The sequence below is a fragment of the Pseudophryne corroboree genome, chromosome 5 (genome assembly GCF_028390025.1).
Source record: "Pseudophryne corroboree isolate aPseCor3 chromosome 5, aPseCor3.hap2, whole genome shotgun sequence".
Lineage (NCBI taxonomy): Eukaryota > Metazoa > Chordata > Amphibia > Anura > Myobatrachidae > Pseudophryne > Pseudophryne corroboree.
Window position 1 is genome coordinate 438,993,857 of NC_086448.1, and position 20,567 is coordinate 439,014,423.

Genomic DNA, 20,567 nt, shown 5'->3' on the forward strand with positions numbered 1-20,567 from the left:
TTAAATTATTTTTTATAAAAAACACTGTTTTTTTTCTTATGCTGTTGGTACAGGCACCGCTTTTGCATTTTCCATATTGTATTACTATTCAGACTAATTTAATTATAATAAGAAAGACTAATGCTTAACATTAACTTGTTGTTCTAATTTTCGATTTCATCTATCTACGAGTGTACTTTGTATGCATAAATTTGTTTAGTCTATCTACATACAGTATATTCAGATGTAATAGGAATAATAAGCTGTAAAACATTTATTGAAATATGTAAATAAATCAAATCAAAGCCTAATAACATTATTAATAGATAGAAAGCATTAAAACATGGTTGATCGAGGTTTCTTTCTAATACATGATTAATTTATTTTTTTTATTAAAACATTAATACTGTAGTTTAAACTAAAAAAAATATATATTTTTTTTCCAACCCTGACACTATGCGATTATAACTGCCTCATGTATGTCCGACATTAGGTGTGAAGTTGTCCAGAAAGACTACAGTGATGTCATGTCTAAATGTATTTGCTACAAATTGATGTTTCATCCGTGAACTGGACCTTTATCAAAATAAATCATTAAAATGACAAGGCAGTACAAATGTTAGAATTCATCTCTTGGCAAGCTTATTACACTACATTTTTATGCTCCATAGGAATTGGTTACAGAAGAGAACAACGCTTAGGACTGACTAAGTCAATCAAGTGAAATATGAATAATTCACAGAAAAGAAGCAACCCTAGAAAGAATACAGGTGTGTTACATGATTCATACATTCTCTAAATACTTCATACTTCCCAAATATCACTATTTATGTACAGATGTCCTGATTTAAGGGGACAGTTCTACCATACCGCCAGTCTCTACCTGTGTACTGAGTATGTAATATTGTAAGCTATGTCACCACTCTTCATGGAGCGGGTGCTGCATGCTTCTCTCTTTGGTGCAAGATCTAGTTAGATCGCCTAGCATGTGCATAAAGAACACTGGTTAGCCCAGATCGCTGAGTACACATCGCTGTGTGTATAGCGTTGTGTGCTGAGCGATCTGTGCTAACCTAGATCGCTTAGCACACAGACACAAGTCGCCTCGTGTGTACCCCCATTACTCTCACTGCACATGTTACATCTGCCCCACCTGCAGTGCAACATGGTTTACCCAATTGCTAACGTTTCTGGTTTGCTAACAAACCTGAGTAACACCCATAGTGTATAGTGTAGTAGTGTAGTGAGGTGACATAGTGTAAGTGTTTTTAGGTCTTGCCAGAAATTTAGCCGCAACAACACTAACAAAAATTGTTTCCTTAGGTGTCCTCTCCTCCTAGCTGGAGCTCTAGTGGTTTCTGTTGTAATGTGTGGCAACAAAGACCACCATGGCATCATGTTTATAGAGACCTGCACATGCACTATAGAGACAAGTCACTGGGAACATGACGGGAGCTCATGTGCAGAATCTGCTGCATCGCAGAGAGGATGGGGCCTGCACAGAGTGTGCACATGAGTCCCCTCCTCTCTTAAACTGCACCCTGCATCCTCTACAGCCACCTGTGTTAAAGACCGGAGGCTTACCTCCGGTGGCTCTGGGGTCTACCTGTTTATTGGCTGGCAGTGCTGCGGTGGAGGTCTCTGGGGGCCGCTGGTGTGGTGCAGTGGCGTTGGAGTGAGTGACTGTGCGGCCATTGGAGCGCTGGTGCAGGGGAGCTGGTTGGTTAAGATCCCGGTTCCTGGCGTGTCTGCAGTGCTGGGGGCCGCCATATTGGAGAACAGTTCTCAATTTGCCAGTGAGGTTAAATCACAGGTTGGTTCCTCTGTTAAAAGGGTTCAGTCTCAAACCTTGCCAGTGCTTTATGTTACTGCCTCAGTGCAGGTGCTCTAGCTTTGAGCTCCCCACAGGTTTCTCTTGTGGTCATTAAAGCGTCCTAAGGATATCTTCGGCTCCATGGAATTGTCATCTTAGCTGCCTTCTGCTGCACAGCCGCCAGTGATTACCCCAGTCCCGCTGCCCACATCTCACCACTCCAGAACGGCACCCTTTGAAGTCCTAACCATAGAGAGAACCCCGCGTTCTGACTGTGCCTTCAGTCACGGCAAACAAACATCCATTATCCAAGTTCTTCCAGAGTTCTTCAGTCACGACAAACAAACATCATTAACTAAGTTATTTCATAGTTCTTCAGTCACGACAAACAAATATCCATTATCCTAGTTCTTTCAGAGTTCTTCAGTCATGACAGACAAACATCCATTATCCAAGTTCTTTCAGAATTCTTCAGTCAGGTCAAACAAATATCCATTATTCAAGTTCTTCCAGTAATATTCAGTGATGTCAATGTGTATCCAATACTCAAGTCTTCCAGAGTCCTTCACCTTTGTACATCAAGCATTCTTTGTTCCCATGTGTCATTTCTTTAATATAGGTACAGTATATGAGATGGAACTACGTTCAACCTCCTCATTTCCTCCTTACAGGGGCATCCACTTTTCCAGCTGACATTCACCGGATTCACAATTTCAGCCGTCCGTGACATTCTGCAGCATCCTGAGTATGCTATGTGCAGTGGCATAATTACAGGTGCTGGCATCACAATGTCATGCTTTCAAGGGGCAGGGCCAACACAGGTTGCAGTTCCGCCCTACTACGGCAATGACTGCTTGTGTCAACAGGAGTCAGTGATACAATCAGGTTGGATTTATACCTGGGAGGCAGGCCCGGGACAACATCAGGCAAGTGATTAGTCTCATTCACTCCATTAATTCTGCCCACACCCTAGCCTTGGTGCTCTCCCTGGATGCTGAGAATGCCTTCAACCAGATGAGCTGGCCCTTCCTGGTCTAAACACTACAGGCCTTTGACCTTGGTGGTGAATTTCTTTGAGGTGTACAGGCTCTCTAGTCTACTCCTATAGCCAGGGTCTCCTTAAAATGGACTACTCTGGTTCCTTTTCGTATAACTAATGGCACTAGACAGGGTACCCTTTGTCACCCCTGATCTTTGCCTTGGTTATTGAACCACTGGCAGCTCTAATCCGTCAGATATTAGGGAATAGCACTCGCTAATGCGGAATATAAAGTATCTCTATTTGCCAATGATGTCCTCCTAACACTAACCTTTCTCATATGTCTCTTCACAAATTCTTTGAGGCCCTGGCTGACTATGGTACACTCTCATGCTATAAGATTAACCTCTCATAGATTTAGTCCTAGTCCTCAGTAATTCATCCTCAGCTTGGTATCTCCTGCATCACAATTATAATTTTGCCTGCACTTCTCTATGATCAAATATCCTGGGAGTTTATATAATGAGCAGATATGATACTCTATATGTAGCAAACTTTCCTCCTATGCTTAAAGCTGTTAAACTGGATCTCCTTTGGTGGCGGAACCTCATTATATCTTGGCTGGGCAGTATAGTGGCAGTTAAGATAAACCTCATACCCAGACTCCTCTACCTCTTCCAGACTGTCCCGAAATCAATGCTACTACAACTACAGTACATAGGTAGTTTGTCCAATTTGTTTAGTGATCTAAACCTCCATGTATTAGTTTTCTTACTCTTCGTTGCACTACCACTACTGGTGGCACTGGGTTCCCCGATGTTAATCTATATTATTATACCACCTATAGCCGGAGACCCCACTCCCCCACATAGCTAATGGTGACTGCTGCACTGATGTGGTTCACCCTGTGCTGTGGCGCAATATTTAAATGTATGATAGGCTCTAGGAGCCTTGAGTTGAATTTATTGGCGCTGGGTGTTCAAAAAATGTATAATTTAATGCTTTGATGTGCCGCAGTCCCGGACTCTCTCCGGTGGCCATGGTAGTTCTGTGTTTACCCTCAGTGCGCCAGGGGAGCACCTAGGAGCCGCTGCAGCCGGGGCTACAGAGCTGTGTGCTGATCTCTGAGGTCCGGGAGCTTTGCTGCCAGTGCTTCAGCATTACAGGAAGGCAGAGAGCTGCTGCAGCCAGGAAATAGAGCCACTCAATAGAGGACCAGGGCGGCCGGCTCACAGTGCTGCGATTGGGAAAATTAACCCCCGGTAACTGGGGGAGAGGGGGGCTGCACACCAAGACTGTCTCTCACTGCAGAGGGGAGATCAGATGTGCTGCCAGCCCCGGAAAGCTGCGTATAGCACTGGAGGACCAGGACAGATTTACCCAAGCGGAAGTGGGTACGACACCTAATGCCCACTCTGCATGGAGCATTACTTCAGGTCTATCGGAGTGGTCAATGAGGACTGTGGAGATTATGACAAAGTCACAAGTGCTCTTCCAAAGTGATACTTTATCACTCTTGAGTCCTACAGGAACAAGTTCTCGGACTTGTCCATGAACCCTAGCAGCACCCATGAGAGGTTTACCACCCAGCTGAGGCAATACATGGTGAAGTGGGTGAAGGGATCTAAAGCCACTACATGGGACACACTGATCGATCTGATTTGCCAGGAGCAGTTTTATCACAGCTGCACCTCAGAAGTGAAGGAGTGGGTACTAGACCAGGAGCCACCCAGCTTAAAGATGGTGTCCCCCCTAGCTGACAAATATGTGGCATTCGGCCACACGGACAGAAGCGCCCGACCTGCAGCCAACCCCACAAGACTGTACAACCAGGTGAACACCCCTTTTCTACTCATCGCCCCCCAAAACAAGCATCTTCCAACCTAGGTGCTTTTGGCAAGGAACCACCTCATAGTGTCCCGGAGAGTAATCAGAGACCACTGGAGCTGTGGGGAAATCGGACATCTGAGGATGAACTGTCCCAGACCCAAAGCACTCCAGACTCGTGTCCAAAACCTGAGTGTTGGAGCCCGGCTGCTTGTTTAATGTGTAGAGATTAGCCAAAAGATACTGTTCCCACTCCAGTCAGTCTGACAAAGTATTGCGAGAAACAGGTGGACTCTGTGGAAAGAGTCACTTGCATTGCAAGAGGCCCCTGCAAAATATGTGGTGGCACCTGCACCCAGTCCAAGTGGGGAGACCCATCTTATTGATTTTGCTCCAGTACTGCAGGGTCACACTGCCAAAGTAATCATGGCAGATGGAATGGAGTGAGAGGTACCCATGGCAACGTTCTACCTGGACTGGGATGCTGGCCAAATGTTGCCTTCATGGATGACCTCCCAATTGATGTAGTCCTTGGAAATGATCTTGGTGGTGGAATCGTTTACCACTTTTGCAAATGCCATTGCTAAGAGTCAAGTGGCCAGACTGTAGTCATCACCATCTACACCAGCACAGCTCAGTGGGAAAGACCACAGCGGCAAGACACCTGCCAGCACAACCAACCACAGCATTAGCCAGACCAGAGGAAAAGATTGCAACAGCTAGATCAGCACATCTACCCAGTATGCCTTTTTACCTGTGGTATGCCTCTGTCCCCTAGCAATACAGAGGATATGGGCAACAGCTTGTTGGATTCTGTGGGGGTGCCCAATGATGCTCCTGTCCCTAAAGGTTTGCCAATTTTGGCGTATGAATAACCACACTGACCTTTTTATGACTGACCCCAACCAGACTGACCCTTGTAGTCCCAACTTAGATCCCCCTGTAGAGTGTCCCAATTTCAGAGAAATTGAGGGCTGCAGGCAGGAGGTAAGGGAGGCTCATCTCTCTGACCCATCCCTGGACGGCATGAGGTGCCGAGCTGGCAGGGGCCTTGACACGATGGGGGCAGGGAGTGTGACCTGGTGGGAAGGGTTAATTTACAAGGTAGCCAGAAAGGTAGAAGGGGATAGACCAGACAGGAAACATATCCAATTGTTTCCCCGGGGAGCTTTCCTGAGCAACTGTTGTCAGTTGCCCACGAAACCCCTTTGTATTGCACACTGAAGTGCCTGAGACAGAGATTGTCCTGGCCTGGAATGTCAGATGATGCCCAGACCAACTGTAAGTCCTGTGCCATGTGTTGGCAGCTTGGACACTTGGGTGTTTGTGTTTCCTTCAGGTCTCTTCCCATTGTAGAGCCCTTACAGCAAGTGACTGTGGACATATTAGGTCCTCTGTCTGTGCCTAGAAGATTGGGGAAGACACGCAGCCTCTCCATGGTAAATGCCACATGGGATCCAGAGGCAGGTAGCGGACAAGGTAGTAAGAGTAGACCTAGGTTACAGGGTAGGTTCCCCGGGTCTTGGATCATTAGAGGAGTATTGGAGAACAGGTCTGACCATTAGGTCAGATGGATGCCTGGTAGAAAGGACAGAGGTGCAGTGCCTGGGGTATAGTGTGGGCGGAGGCAGGAGTAGGCCCAAACCAGCAGAGGTGAAGGTGACCTGAGGCCCCAGATAGGTACTGACCTTATAAACTGTAAGTCCCTATGGCCAAGTTGTCCCTAATGTTAGTTCTGTAGTGACATCCCTTACAGATTTGACTAGGAAGGGTCTTCCCAAGTCAGTGGACTTTGTACCTGCTTGTGAGTTGGCATTCCAGTCACAGAAGGAGGCTCTGGTACCAGGCTCAGTGTTGATGGCATCAGTACATGACCAGGACATTGTGGTACGAAGTAATGCATCAAAGCACGGACTCAGAACAGTACTAGGCCAGGAGGTGCCACATGGGCAGTAGCACCTAGTGTGTACTGCTATGGTGGGTGGTGGGGTATGCCACACATGGTTGGCAATTGTGTATGCACTGGATCAATTTCAACACTGTTTGTTTAATTGACCCCCCACAGTTAACCCCTGGTGCACCGGGGGAGAGGGGTGGTGCATGCCAGGAGCTGTCTCTTACTGCAGATAGATAGGGGAGATCAGATGTGCTGGCAGCCCCAGAGGCTGTGGCTAGGAAGTAGGAGCTGATAGCGCTGGACACCCAGGACAAGCAGCTCCAGTACTGAGAAGACCGGCAGCTAAGCGCTTCAGCCAAAACTGAGTTTAAAGCCTGCAGTAATTCGGTCCGTCCTGTGCTTCACCAGGGAAGAGCTTCAGCAGTCATAGACTGTAGGACTAGAGGAGCCCAGTACTGAGTGCTGGGCACAGTTTTTATAAGGACATAAAAGTGTAACAAAATGTAAAATAATGAACTGTTAAAATGTGTTTTAAATGCATGTGCAGCACTGAACTGGGATTGCAGATCATAGTGCAACGGTGGTAAAAGTCTGATGCAGGCACCAGGTACAGAAATATATTAAAGTGTATTTAAAATGAAAATGTAAATAAAATAAGAATGCACTTGCCTTTCTCCCTTGTGATCTAGGGGGAATCCTGGGCTCTCTATGGGCTACCTGGTCCCTCTCACCACCTCGCATGGGTAGGAGACTCTGCCTGAGGACCTTGGTTGCCCATCTCTGGAGCTCGGAGTCATGCTAGAGGGGGCAGGTTTGGTACCTTAGCAGATTCCTGGAGGATTGTTTTGGAGGGAACTTTTTTCCCACTACAGCCGGCAACTGGGCTGTCACTAAGACCCCAGGTGGGCTTAGTCACTGTGCATAGGGGACAATGGCCCTCATTCCGAGTTGTTCGCTCGCAAGCTGCTTTAGCAGCATTGCACACGCTAAGCCTCCACCTACTGGGAGTGAATCTTAGCTTAGCAAAATTGCGAACGAAAGATTCTCTAAATTGCGAATAGAAATTTCTTTGCAGTTTCTGAGTAGCTCGATACTTACCCTGCCACTGCGATCAGTTCAGTCAGTTTCGTTCCTGGTTTGACGTCACAAACACACCCAGCGTTCGCCCAGACACTCCCCCGTTTCTCCAGCCACTCCCGCGTTTTTCCCAGAAACGGTAGCGTTTTTTCACACACACCCATAAAACGGCCAGTTTCCGCCCAGAAACACCCACTTCCTGTCAATCACACTACGATCACCAGAACGAAGAAAAAACCTCGTAATGCCGTGAGTAAAATACCAAACTTCTTAGCAAATTTACTTGGCGCAGTCGCAGTGCGAACATTGCGCATGCGCAATTAGCAGAAAATCGCTGCGATGCGAAGAAAATTACCAAGCGAACAACTCGGAATGAGGGCCAATGTTAAAGGTGATCATACCTTGGGCATGCAAGACAGATGCACTTAATTTGATTGGGAAAAGACAACAGGGTGGAACTGACTCCTGTGGTATTGTACAGATGGACCTGCCCTCATCTGAGGTGGCTCCATCCCAGACGTGCACTCCCGGCGTGACTGTGCGATCTGTTCGCCTAGTCACGCCGGGAGTGCACAGAGACGCTCCCATTCTGAGCGTTTCCTTCTGGCCGTGCGACAGAGATGCTCTCCCATTCTAGTGAATGGGGTGCATCTCCGTCACGGGCTTGCACAGGCACAGATGGAGCCACGACTAGCGTGGCTCCATCTGTATGTTGGATTAAGATAACAAGGAGGCCTGCATGCCTCAGAAAGTGTGTGCCTTCTGTGACATCAAGTAGTGTTATATTGCTGTAACATTTGTATGCTGTATCCCCCTTGCAAGAGGGGAAGAGTCTTTTTTAAGACTATCAATAAACATCTTGCCTTCAAGACAACAGCCTTTAATCTTGTGATCAACAGGAATGTGACACATGCGGTCCTGTTCTCCGCCTGTTTGGGTTGAGTCCAGCATCTCCAAGCTCCACCCTCTTCCAGCAACCGTGCATGGCCTGGTCCAGGTCAGTGACCACTGGGGCTCAAATGACAACAGTCAGGAGGTGTGGCATCATCGTAACTACATATAAACAGCAGCAAACAGTATCTGGTGCCGGTGGTGGGAGTCTGGGTAGAAACATGGATACAGGTGCCACATTGAAGGAACCTGGTGGTAGCAGCAAAATACCTGCCCACTGCGCAATGGGTGGAAACAGTAATATGTGGTCCCCATGAGACCCACAACCAATCTGTGATCACAGTGAGGCACATCCTGTCACACCACCCATTTAAGTCAGGCAGTAGCTTGATTTGCGTCCTAGGTTCCTAGGTGGATCAGTCATGTAAGGTAACTCATGTGCTATTGTCTTTGTGTCTTTCATTGTGGGACTGGATGCCTCAGATAGGCCCACTCTGACAAGATCTTAACTGGTTATTGCATTTACATGCTCTATATGGGATCATTGTAAAACTCAATTTAAAATTACCTCCTACCCTTCCCCCATCATTCCTTTATGGTACAATCCAGCTTTCTCGCCTGGTTTCAACCTTACTCGCTATTTCATTTGGGAGGTGTTGGGGTAGTATTGTCAGGCTGTGGAGACTTGCGTACTGTTCCTTACTAGTGCGCTGCTCAGTCTGGCTCCATCTGCTCCGCGGTTTGTGCTCTGTCTGCCGACCTGAACCCCAATGTAATTGCTGTGACATCCCGATGATCCCTGCTGGATTTTCCCGACATCTCTGTTCGCTGGGTGCTGCCATGCTGTCAGCGGTCAGCTGATCTCCGGTTCACCAACCGCAAGTCTTGGTTCTGTCAGCTGACTTTCTCCAACAACCGCTGTTCAGCAAGGGGTATTAAAGAACTCCCGTGAGCCCCAGCAAATCGCCCAGAACAATGTCACTGCCTCAGCTAAGTCTAGGCTCCAGACTCCTGTGCTCAGTCTGACTGTTCCCATCAGCTCTGACTCCTTTTTCCAGTGATTTACAGGTGTCCCTGCTATCTGCTAGTGCTTCTAGAGCTGTGTGCTGCAGCATTTTATATGTAGCCTAGCAAATCTGCGCTCACTGTATGTCACTAGCTTACTGCTTCCTGAAGTTCATTCTCACTGGTTCCAGTCCGGATAGTGCACGACTGTGCAACTCTGACTCATGTTCCAGTTCCAGTCCAGCCAGTGCAAAGCTAGTATCAAGTCAGTGCAAGTCTGACTCCTGTTCAAATTTCTACTGGTTCCAGTCTCGCCAGTACAAACTCAGTGCCAGGCTGAACTCTGTCCCAGTTTCTATTGGTTCCAGTCCTGCCAATTGACAGCCTCAGTTTCTGCATGCTATCTTCAGTCTTTCCGGCTCTTATTAAATAAAGACTCAACCTAAGTTGCATTCTGATACTCCCTGTGCCTTCATACCTCATGCGCAAGAGTTACCTTCATCCAACTAGCTTCCTACATTAAGCACCCTCTACTGAACCAACGACAGAATCCATCTTGAGTTCACTAGAAACCACAGACATGACAGGCATCTGATCTTCTTAAATCTGGTGGCTGTGCCTTTCTGGGTTCCTTGCAAAGTAAATTTGGCGTAGCTACTATTAACTGTTTTGCCTACATCCAACTGTATTCCCCTAGTTCAATTGGTAAATCTCCAGCTCCACTCGAATCTTTGTGCTTTCATATTCTTCTTCTGAAGGGAATAATAGCTGTCCTGTACAACCTATTGCTTCATGTTAAACTACCAGCCCCTCCATGAACTCCAGTGGGAAAGAGACCACTTGGTCTGTGGTACATGAGAGGGTGTCTACGTTCTTTTCACGTATGTCTGTAGATCTTCTGCTTATGGAAAACTTTAAATAAATATTGTGGTGAGAGTATACCTCCCAACTTTACCATAGATGAAAGAGGGACTCCTGACTCCGCCGGAAAAAGGGGCATGACTTCGAAGAAAGGGGGTGTGACTTTGCAGTAATCCCGCTATCTCGAGCCACGGCCCCCGTTTCTCGTCACTATGGTGGCATGGGGGTGTGGCTTCACGGTAATGCCGCTATCGCGAGCCACGGCCCCCATTTCTCATCACTATGGGGGCATGGCCAGTGCTCTGTGAGCTGCTGGTATGCCCCCAGTCCCTCTGCCTCCATGAATACAAGCTGTGTACGCATGCGCACAGCGTCTATTCACCGCTGCTCTACAGCAGAGCAGCAAGTACAGCAGCCTCTTACCTACTTCCCCCCTCCTCCTCCCCACCACCACCACACACACACACACACACACACACACACACACACACACACTGCGGAACACTGTGGCCCGCGGATGGAAGAGTCCCAAAAAAAACGGGACTGTCCTGAGAAAATCAGGACATTTGGGAGGTATGGTGAGAGGGATTGTGTCACACTACAATTGCCCACATGCTGGTGGGATCATCTCCCTCCAAGGGTGAAGAAAACAAGATCTGCACATCGCAGTGGATATTTATAATTCTGGGCTTTCTGAGTTGTGCAGCTGATTCCCTAAGCAAGATGGCCACTGTGCATGTATGGTGCCATCTTGTTACTGTGTAGAGTGACGTAGCGTGAGACGGATATATGCCCCTTAGCTCCTAGAGACATGTTGATATTACCCGTATTTCCAACATCCTGCACTTCTACTAGAATCCAGAGGACAGTCACCGGCTGGGAAGCTGTCACAACCCCGCTCCACTATAAGCTCCCCTTCATGTCTCAACCAGTGCAACCATAATGAGTACAATTGTTCCTTCACTTCTCAAAAAACCACACTACTGGTTAAGCCACTGGACTTGTCCTTGGATCAGAAACACTTAGCTGGTGTGTACACTACTCTGCAATACACCATTGCATGCACACACATTTCCAGTATAAATAACAATATATTTAGAATTATTTGCAGCATATTTTTTCTCATGATTTGGATTAAGAGCAAGAGGATGTATAAAATGTGTGAGGTTAGGTGCCAAATTTAATCAAACTGGCAAATAAAATTCAGAAAGTTGCAAAGTATGAGTCCCCAAGAGTGCTGCCTGAGCTTTCTATTCTGTAGCATTTCAATAAGTGCCATGGAAAATACACTTACCTGTGAATTATAATTTTTTATTTTTTTTGTTCCTAGTTTGTTTCTGTTTTAATTAAAGATACCTTTTTCACTGCAGGTAGTCACAGCAGCCACAGCCAAGGACAAAGTGGAGGCCACAGCAAGCATAATCCTAGAGGCAGCAATGCCGCCAAAAAAACACAGGGTAAGAGAAAATAAATAGTGAAATGGTTTTATATATTGTTCATGCATTGATTCCCACCCCAGAAAAACAATTGAAATTTATGGGCTTCGTTTACTATCCATCAGCCACCAATGATCAGCGGCTTTGACAGATTTAAAGAGTAATAGAAAAAAAACGCTACAAGGGGTATGCAGTAAGTTTCCAGGTGCACTACAGGTATTATATTTAAGTGAACATTAATTTTTTTCAAAGTATTCGCCAGAGGAGTCTATGCAAAGTTGCATGCACTATAACCACTTGATGAAGCAGTTGGACCAGTCCGAAGTAGGTACAGTATGTCTTCTACATGCTGGATAAAGGTCTCCACTGCAGCTTAGGTGACTCAAAAATAAATTCAATGCATCTTGTGCTTGATTTGTGGGGACACAAAGAAGTTACAGGGGGCCAGGTCTGGACAGTTGAGGACTACGCTCCTAGATGTATTTATGGACCAGAAATCCCTACCCCCCAGTATACCTGTGCTGTGGCCAGCCAACCGGTGGAGGCACCATCTTCCTGGTGATATCTTCGGGAAGATGGTGACGCGCATAGGAAACTCTTTGCTTTCTAGATAATTTGTTTAGGTCGTCTGAACAAATGAAAACAACAGAGGGGAGGAGTCTGTGGACAGAGAGCCAAAGAGGATGTGTAGAGTGAAGATCGTGTGTAAGAGAAGTAGATAAAGAGAATAGGAGAGGTGGGCCTTGCTCATGGAGCTTACCATCTAAAAGAAAGAGGAAGGACATACAGAAGACATAAGAAGGTTATCAGTGTAAAGGGACCTAAGGGCAGGAAGCAGGAGTGGGAGAATTGGAGGGTGCAAGTACATGAAGTAGACTACGTTGTGACATGGTAAAAAATGGAAAGTGTAACTTATCCTGCGCTGGTTCCTTATTTCAGAATGGCACCACTATAATTTTCACAATTCAATGTATGTTTGTTTAGGACATGCAAGGAAAGAAATTAAAAGGTATATAGTGAAGCACAATTTAATATAAATTCATAAATAATACATCAAAAAATATAAAAGTTGGTACAATGATTTATAGCAGCATATTGAATTGCACAGCCTTTGATTAGGAAAAACAGATGGGTAGTTACCAAACTTTCAGAACTGTAAACAGTTCATAGCCAGCTTGCGGGTTGTATGTTTAAAGAGGATCCCGGAAATCCTCTATCTCCGCGGTGTGCTGGAACAGGATGGCAAGGTCCCCAGTAGGTAGTCCCGTTTATGGTGAATTCCTGTGCAGGACTCTAAAACAATCTCCTTATATAAATGGATTAGCCAATCCATTTATATAAGGAGATTGTTTTAGAGTCCTGCACAGGACTAATCAAAGGCTGTGCAATTCAATATGCTGCTATAAATCATTGTACCAACTTTTATATTTTTTGATGTATTATTTATGAATTTATATTAAATTGTGCTTCACTATATACCTTTTAATTTCTTTCCTTGCATGTCCTAAACAAACATACATTGAATTGTGAAAATTATAGTGGTGCCATTCTGAAATAAGGAACCAGCGCAGGATAAGTTACACTTTCCATTTTTTACTATTGCACTTTTGGTGGAAGGTGAGGAATCCTTCAAGGAGAGTGTACCCTTTCCAGCTGCTTTATTGCGCACGAGCACTTTTTCCTTATTACCTACTGTTTTACGTTGTGACATGGTTAAGTTGTGGATGGATACACTTTTAGGTGACAGCCATTGGCCAACATGAGAGGGCGGGAGAGAGTGTGCATAGAGATGAGGTTGGAGATGTAGGTAGCAGTGGATGGATTGTACATGATGGTGAGGAGACTGAATAGAATTCTGTAGGGTAAGAGGAGCCAGTGAAGGGTTTGGCAGAGAGGGGAGTCGGATGTGGCATGGAGGGAGAGGAAGTTAATACCCCTTTCACACTGCCAGTGCCGGATCCCACCCGGGAATTGGAAACGGGTCCTTCCCGGGTGGGATCCGGCATTGGCCGCTGCTGCTGGCTTCCCCGACCTGGCAATATGCCGAGCGGGTTGCCATAGCAGCGGAGGGCGGAGCCGGCAGCGGGGCCGGAGGTGGCGCTGGGAGATGAAATCATCTCCGCTCCTCCTCTCCCTGCTGTAGTAAACGGGTCCTGGGTCGCATCGACCTGGGAGCCCGTTTACCCAGCCACTGACCCGGTATTCAACCCGGGTATAACACTGCTTTATTCCCAGGTTGAATTGCCTGGACAGACGACCCGGTATTTTGGCTATGCCCCTTTTACACCGCACGCTGACCCGTGTCGACCCGGCAATATGCCGGGTTGATACCGGGTTATTTGTGCGATGTGAAAGGGGTATAAGTCTAGTTGGAGCTTTGAGTACAGATTGGTGAGGAGCAAAATGGGAGTGGGGGAGTATAGTGAGGATAAAGTTACAGTAGTCGATGCGAAAGATGATGAGTGAGTGAACAATGGGGGAGATGTATGAAAAACGTCCTGACGGACGTTATGTGCTTGAAGCCGTATCACCACATTATTGTGGTGATACGACCTGACCCGCAGCCACAATTTATTACTTGAGTGCCAGCCAATGTGGGAGGCGTTATGTCACCTGTAGCATGATATGCCTTCTCCCACATCGGCCAGCCTGTCACAGCGCCGCAGTCTGTGCGCATGCGTCCTTCTCCCCTGCTTCCAGCTGGCACCGCTGGTGGCCTCTGGCGCATGTGCGATTTGGCTGGGCGCTCGCCGGCGGCGGCGGTGTGTTTGACCGATAAAAATAACGTTTTATTGTCTAAATTACAATAGCAAAAAAAAAAAACATCCACGAATGCTGTATCCACAAATCGCCTGGCATGGGGAGGTGCTCCGGATCTGCGGAATTAGGAGACGAAGGCTGCCAACAGAGGCAATCATACATTACCTCTTTCCGTCCTTCCTCCCTCATTGTAAACAGTGGGGAAGCGGTAAGTGGCGGGGGGTGCGCATCCGACACTGCACACAGCGTAAACACGCCGTTCTTACATTACAGAGATCCGGAAACAGTAGGCTTAACATGCGCTGTGGCTGTTTAAAACCACAGCGCACTTTCATACATCTCCCCAGGGGCGGATCCAGAAGAAAATGAAAGGGGGGGCACCATGATAGGGTAACGGTAATAGTTATATTTACATGCACCTATGGCATGTGTGCTCACAGATAAGGGGTGTGGTATCACAGGGGGCGTGGCCTCACAGAATACGTCATCAGGTAATGGTTGGCTATAGGAGCGCATCCTGGTTTTTTGCCCATGTTTCACCCTGATGAAAAGGCTGATTGGGCTTTGAAATGTTGGTCACCTGTTCCATTAGGTATGGGAGCCTGGAAGGCACCCCAGCACAATCTAATTATTAAAGTTTTTAGTTGGTGGTGGTAGGTGCAGCATACCTGGTTTTTGGCACTGCACTGAGACTCAGACTGCAGGACACGTACTACCCATCTTTGATTAGCAGAAGCAGCCAGCTGGATCTCCAACAAGCAGCATAAGACATCTGCAGGACAGCCCTGTCACAATCACACGGGCCGCCTTCTCAAAGCTGAGGCTGAGTTTGACTGCACCTAGCATGGTGGTAAAGGAAGTGGAGGAGGAAGCGCTGGGAAACTGTGTGGTGCCGTGAAGGCTAATGAAGCCTTCTGCGCCGTAATAAGTAACAGTCTTACTCGATGCTGGCATTTGAACCCCCGCACCTGGGCTGGCGGGAGGTAGGTTGCGGTGTGAGCAGGGGGAGTTGCAGCTCCAGCCTCCCCATTGGTTACCACATGGATTTGCTGGATCCGCCAATGCATCTCCCCCAATGTTTTTGGTGGCATCCTGGAAAAGGGAGGGTCTGATGTGAGCTATGTTGCAGGACTGGAAACAACATGATAAGGCAAGAAAGTCAATGTGGAGGGCAAAGGAGAGGAAATAGTCCAAAATTACTCTTAAGCAGCATAGTTGGGGAACAGAGTACATAGTGGTGGTGTTGACAGTGACAGAGTGGTTGGAAAGGGAGGAGACTCTATATGTAGGGAAAACAATAAGTTCCAGGTCTGGCCATGTTGAGTTTGAAGAAAGTAGGTGAAACCAGACTTAAAAACAGAGAAGGAGCAGTTGGCGATTTAGGAGATGAAACAAGAAATAACGGTGTCAGAGAAGCTCATGGTCCGCAGGGTGCACACTAGGAGAAGGTGATCCCAGGTATCAAAGGCTGCAGAGAGATCCAGAAGGATAATGAGTGAAAAATAGCCCGTGAATTTGGCTCAGATAAGATTATTGGTGATTTTGGCCAGGGCTGTATCAGTGGAATGGAGGGGTCGAAAGCTAGATTGGAGAGGATCAACAACAGAGTTATTGGAGAGCAAGTAGTTGAGATGGTTGTAGACAAACCACTCAAATGTTTTAGAGTCAAATGGGAGAAGAGAAGTGAAGTGAAGGTTGGGTTTTTTAAAATGGGTGAGACAAGAGTGAGTTTGAAGGATGAGAGAAAGATGCCAGTGGAGAGGGATAGATAAGAGCTAATCATATTAGGAGCATTCAGTGGGGGAGAGGGAAAGGAGGTGGAATCCAGGTGGCACATGTAGAGGGAAGAGAGGATAAGAGTGGATTTCATCACCTGTGGCGGGTTGGAAGGAGCACAAGAATGGGAGGCAGGAGGGAGTGGAGGGTTGCATGCTAGGAGCAGAAGAAGAATGATTAGGAGGATGGAATATTGGGGGTAATTCAAACCTGATCGTAGCAGCAACTTTGTTAGCAGATGGGCAAAACCATGTGTACTGCAGGGGGGCAGATATAACATGTGCAGAGAGAGTTAGATTTGGGCGGGTGTGTTCAAACTGAATTCTAAATTGCGGTGTAAAAATAAAGCAGCCAGTATTTACCCTGCACAGAAACAAAATAACTCACCCAAATCTAACTGTCTCTGCAAATGTTATATCTGCCACACCTGCAGTGCACATGGTTTGCTCAACTGTTAACAAATTTGCTGCTGAAATCAACTCTGAATTACCCCATAGTTTTGCCCATCTGCTAACAAATTTGCTGCTACGATCAGGTCTGAATTAGGCCCATTGGTGGGTCATTCCGAGTTGATCGCACGTAGCAACTTTTTGCTGCTCGTGCGATCAACTTGACGCCGCCTATGGGGGAGTGTATTTTAGCATAGCAGGGCTGCGATCGCTTGTGCAGCCCTGCTATGCTAAAAAAGTTTCCTGCAAAACAAGACCAGGTTCAGACCTACTTACCCTGTGTGACGGATCCAGCGACGAAGGTCCCAGGATTGATGTCAGACATCCGCCCTCCAAACGCCTGGACACGCCTGCGTTCAGATCTCTACGGCCGGAAAACCGTGAATAGATGCCCTGGAATGCCTCCTCCCTGTCAATCTTCTTGCGATCGCGCTAGCGATCACTTTCTTCTTTGTTCTGACCGCTGCCCGGTGATGCAACAACGCGCGGGCGCAATGCGGCTGCCGCGCAGGCACTGTTCTGACCCGTTCGCACCGCAGCGAAGAACCGATGCGTTCAAACGGGTCGGAAAGACCCCCATTGTGACAGATGACCTTGATTTTAGTGAAAAAGGAGGCAGAAGCAAAGTCAGTGGCAGTAAGGGTAGTGGAAGCGGAGGTAAAAATAATGATGATTTAGACATAGAAATTGAGGCTGCTAATTGTATATTTGACACTTAAGAGGATGATGCTGATGATGATAATGTGTTGGAAAAGAACAAGTTGATAAGAAGGATGATGTATGTATCAAAGTAATTCAGCCACCAGTGACAACACTTCATGCCAGTAATAACAAGTAATTTTCTTGCCTGTGCAAAAGACCAAGAAAAACACCTTTTCTACATGGAAATATTTTTACCCAAATCCTAACATTTGTCAAGGCATCTGAAGCATTTGTAATTCCAAAGTAAGTAGCTCTAGGGACATAAATCATCTAGGCTCATCACCCCTCTTATAATCAAGACAAAAATAGGCTATTCTATATTACAAACAGAAGATATTGGGCCTAATTCAGGTTGGATCGCAATAAGCGATCCAACCGCAATTTTTGAGAAAAAGATGCGGCTGCATTTGCAGCACCCGTTCTGCGCATGCGTCCACATTTTCTGTGGGGGGCCGCAGAAAATGCAATCGCCTCTGCCTGTCAATCAGGCAGAGACAGTTGCAGGTTGGGTGGGGGGAACAAAGCTCCGTTTCCAGGGAGGAGATAGAGCGTTGCGGGGGAGGAGGAGGCCGAATGGGGGACAAAGGTGGCCGAACGGGGGCGTGTCAGGGGCATGATTATGGCGGCTGCGTGATGTCACATGCAGCCGCCACGATCTGAAAGATGGCGGCAAGTCTCCTGCAGCCGCAGCTAAGCTGCGCCGACAGGAGGCTTCCACAGTTTCTGCTAACAAGCAGAAATTGCGAAGCGTTCGCAATTTCTGCTTGTTGAAGTGGGGGAGGCTCCGGTCAGCATGCTGGGCGGCCTTGCCCAGTGATGGGTGGCCCCCATCATGCGATCCAAAGGATAGCAAATTCTGCTAATTAGCAGATTTTGCTATTTTTACTCAATTAGTCCCATAATTGTAATATCTTCTGAGTAAGAGATACCAATGAACATAATAATTACAAATTAACAGTTAGGGGTACGTTTTCTAAGATGGGAGTTCTATTTAAGATGGGATGTTGCCCATAGCAACCTAGCAGATTCCAGGTATTATTTCTAATAGGTGCTATATAAATGAGAAGTTGAATCTGATTGGTTGCTATGGGCAACATCCCATCTTAAATGGAACTCCTATCTTAGTAAATTTACCCCTTAGATTTAACTAAAATACAGTAAACATCACCAGTTAACTGATATACTTACAGTGCATCCAGAAAGTATTCACAGCGCTTCACTTTTTCCATATTTTGTTATTTTACAGCCTTATTCCAAAATGGAATAAATAATTTTTCCCCCTTCAAATTCTACACACAATACTCCATAATGACAATGTGAAAAAAGTTTTTATTTTTATTTTTGCAAATTTATTAAAAATAAAAAACGAAGAAATCACATGCACAGAAGTATTCACAGCCTTTGCTCAATACTTTGTTGATTCCCACCTTGGCAGCAGAAACAGCCTCAAGTCTTTTTGAATATGATGCCATAAGCTGGCACACCTAACTTTGAGAAGTTTCGCTCATTCCTCTTTGCAGCACCTCTCAAGATCCATCAGGTTGGATGGGAAGCGTCGGTGCACAGCCATTTTCAGATCTCTCCAAAGCTGTTCAATCGGATTCAAGTCTGGGCTCTGGCTGGGCCACTCAAGGACATTCACAGAGTTGTCCTGAAGCCACTCCTTTGATATCTTGGCTGTGTGCTTTGGTGTCATTGTCCTGCTGAAAGATGAACCGTCGCCCCAGTCTGAGGTCAAGAGCGCTCTGGAGTAGGTTTTTATCCAGGATGTCTCTGTACATTGCTGCATTTATCTTTCCCTCTATCCTGACTAGTCTCCCAGTTCCTGCCGCTGAAAAACATCCCCAAAGTATGATAATGCTGCCACCATTATGCTTCACTGTAAGGATGGTATTGTCCTGGTGATGAGCGGTGCCTGGTTTCCTCCAAACATGATGCCTGGCATTCACGCCAAAGAGTTCAATCTTCATCTCTTCAGACCAGAGAATTTTGTTTCTCATGGTCTGAGAATCCTTCAGGTGCATTTTGGCAAACTCCAGGCAGGCTGCCATGTGCTTTTTACTAAGGAGTGGCTTCCGTCTAGCCACTCTACCATACAGGCCTAATTGGTGGATTACTGCAGAGATGGTTGTCCTTGTGGAAGGTTCTCCTCTCTCCACAGAGGAATGCTGTAGCTCTGTCAGAGTAACCATCGGGTTCTTGGTCACCTCCCTGACTAGGGCCCTTCTTCCCCGATTGCTCAGTTTAGACAGATGGCCAGCTCTAGGAAGAGTCCTGGTGGTTCCGAACTTCTTCCATTTACGGATGATGGAGGCCACTGTGCTCATTGGGGCCTTCAAAGCAGCAGATATTTTTCGGTACCCTTCCCCAGATTTGTGTCTCGAGACAATCCTGTCTCGGAGGTCTACAGACAATTCCTTTGACTTCATGCTTGGTTTGTGCTCAGACATGCACTGTCAAGTGTGGGACCTTATACAGACATGTGTGTGCCCTTCCAAATCATATCCAATCTACTGAATTTAAAACAGGTGGTCTCCAATTAAGCTGTAGGATCAGTGGAAACAGGATGCACCTGAACTCAAATTTTGAGCTTCATGGCAAAAGCTGTGAATACTTATGTACATGAGATTGAGGGTTTTTTTTAATAAATTTGCAAAAATCGTAAAAAAAACTTTCTTCACGTTGTCATTATGGAGGGTATTGTGTGTAGAATTTTGAGGGAAAAATAAATGTATTCCATTTTGGAATAAGGCTGTAACATAACAAAATGTGGAAAAAGTGAAGTGCTGTGAATAATTTCCGGATGCACTGTAGTTTATTAATTGCAATCTGAGCAGATGTATCCTTCAGTCCTTCCTCCTCTTGAAATAATCCTTTTATAACAAACAAAATGGAGAACGAGAAAAGACCTTATAGTTAAAGTATGGCTCAGATGATATAACCACCCTTGGTGTGTTTAGTAAACAAAGCTGTAGAAAGTGATAATAGATGGATAGAAAAGTCCAAAAGTCCTTCACATTCACTTTAAAAGGAAAAGTATGGCATACCTTACTCACAATCAAATGGGGTGGATGGTGCATAGAAAGTTCAACCTTTTTTACCTTGTCAACCTTAA

At 46.3% G+C, this 20,567-nt stretch overlaps 1 protein-coding gene across 12 annotated transcripts in view; it reads left to right on the forward strand.

Moving 5' to 3' along the window:
- The window catches only part of LOC134927833 (NFX1-type zinc finger-containing protein 1-like), a 585,162-nt gene that overhangs the window by 63,306 nt on the left and 501,289 nt on the right, over positions 1-20,567 (forward strand). For all 12 annotated transcript variants that reach the window (XM_063922818.1, XM_063922822.1, XM_063922829.1 and 9 more), the window contains exons 2-3: positions 651-749; positions 11,700-11,786. In XM_063922818.1, coding sequence (XP_063778888.1) covers positions 707-749; positions 11,700-11,786 — 130 coding nt within the window. In that variant the 5' untranslated portion in view covers positions 651-706. The remainder of the gene's footprint in view (positions 1-650; positions 750-11,699; positions 11,787-20,567) is intronic.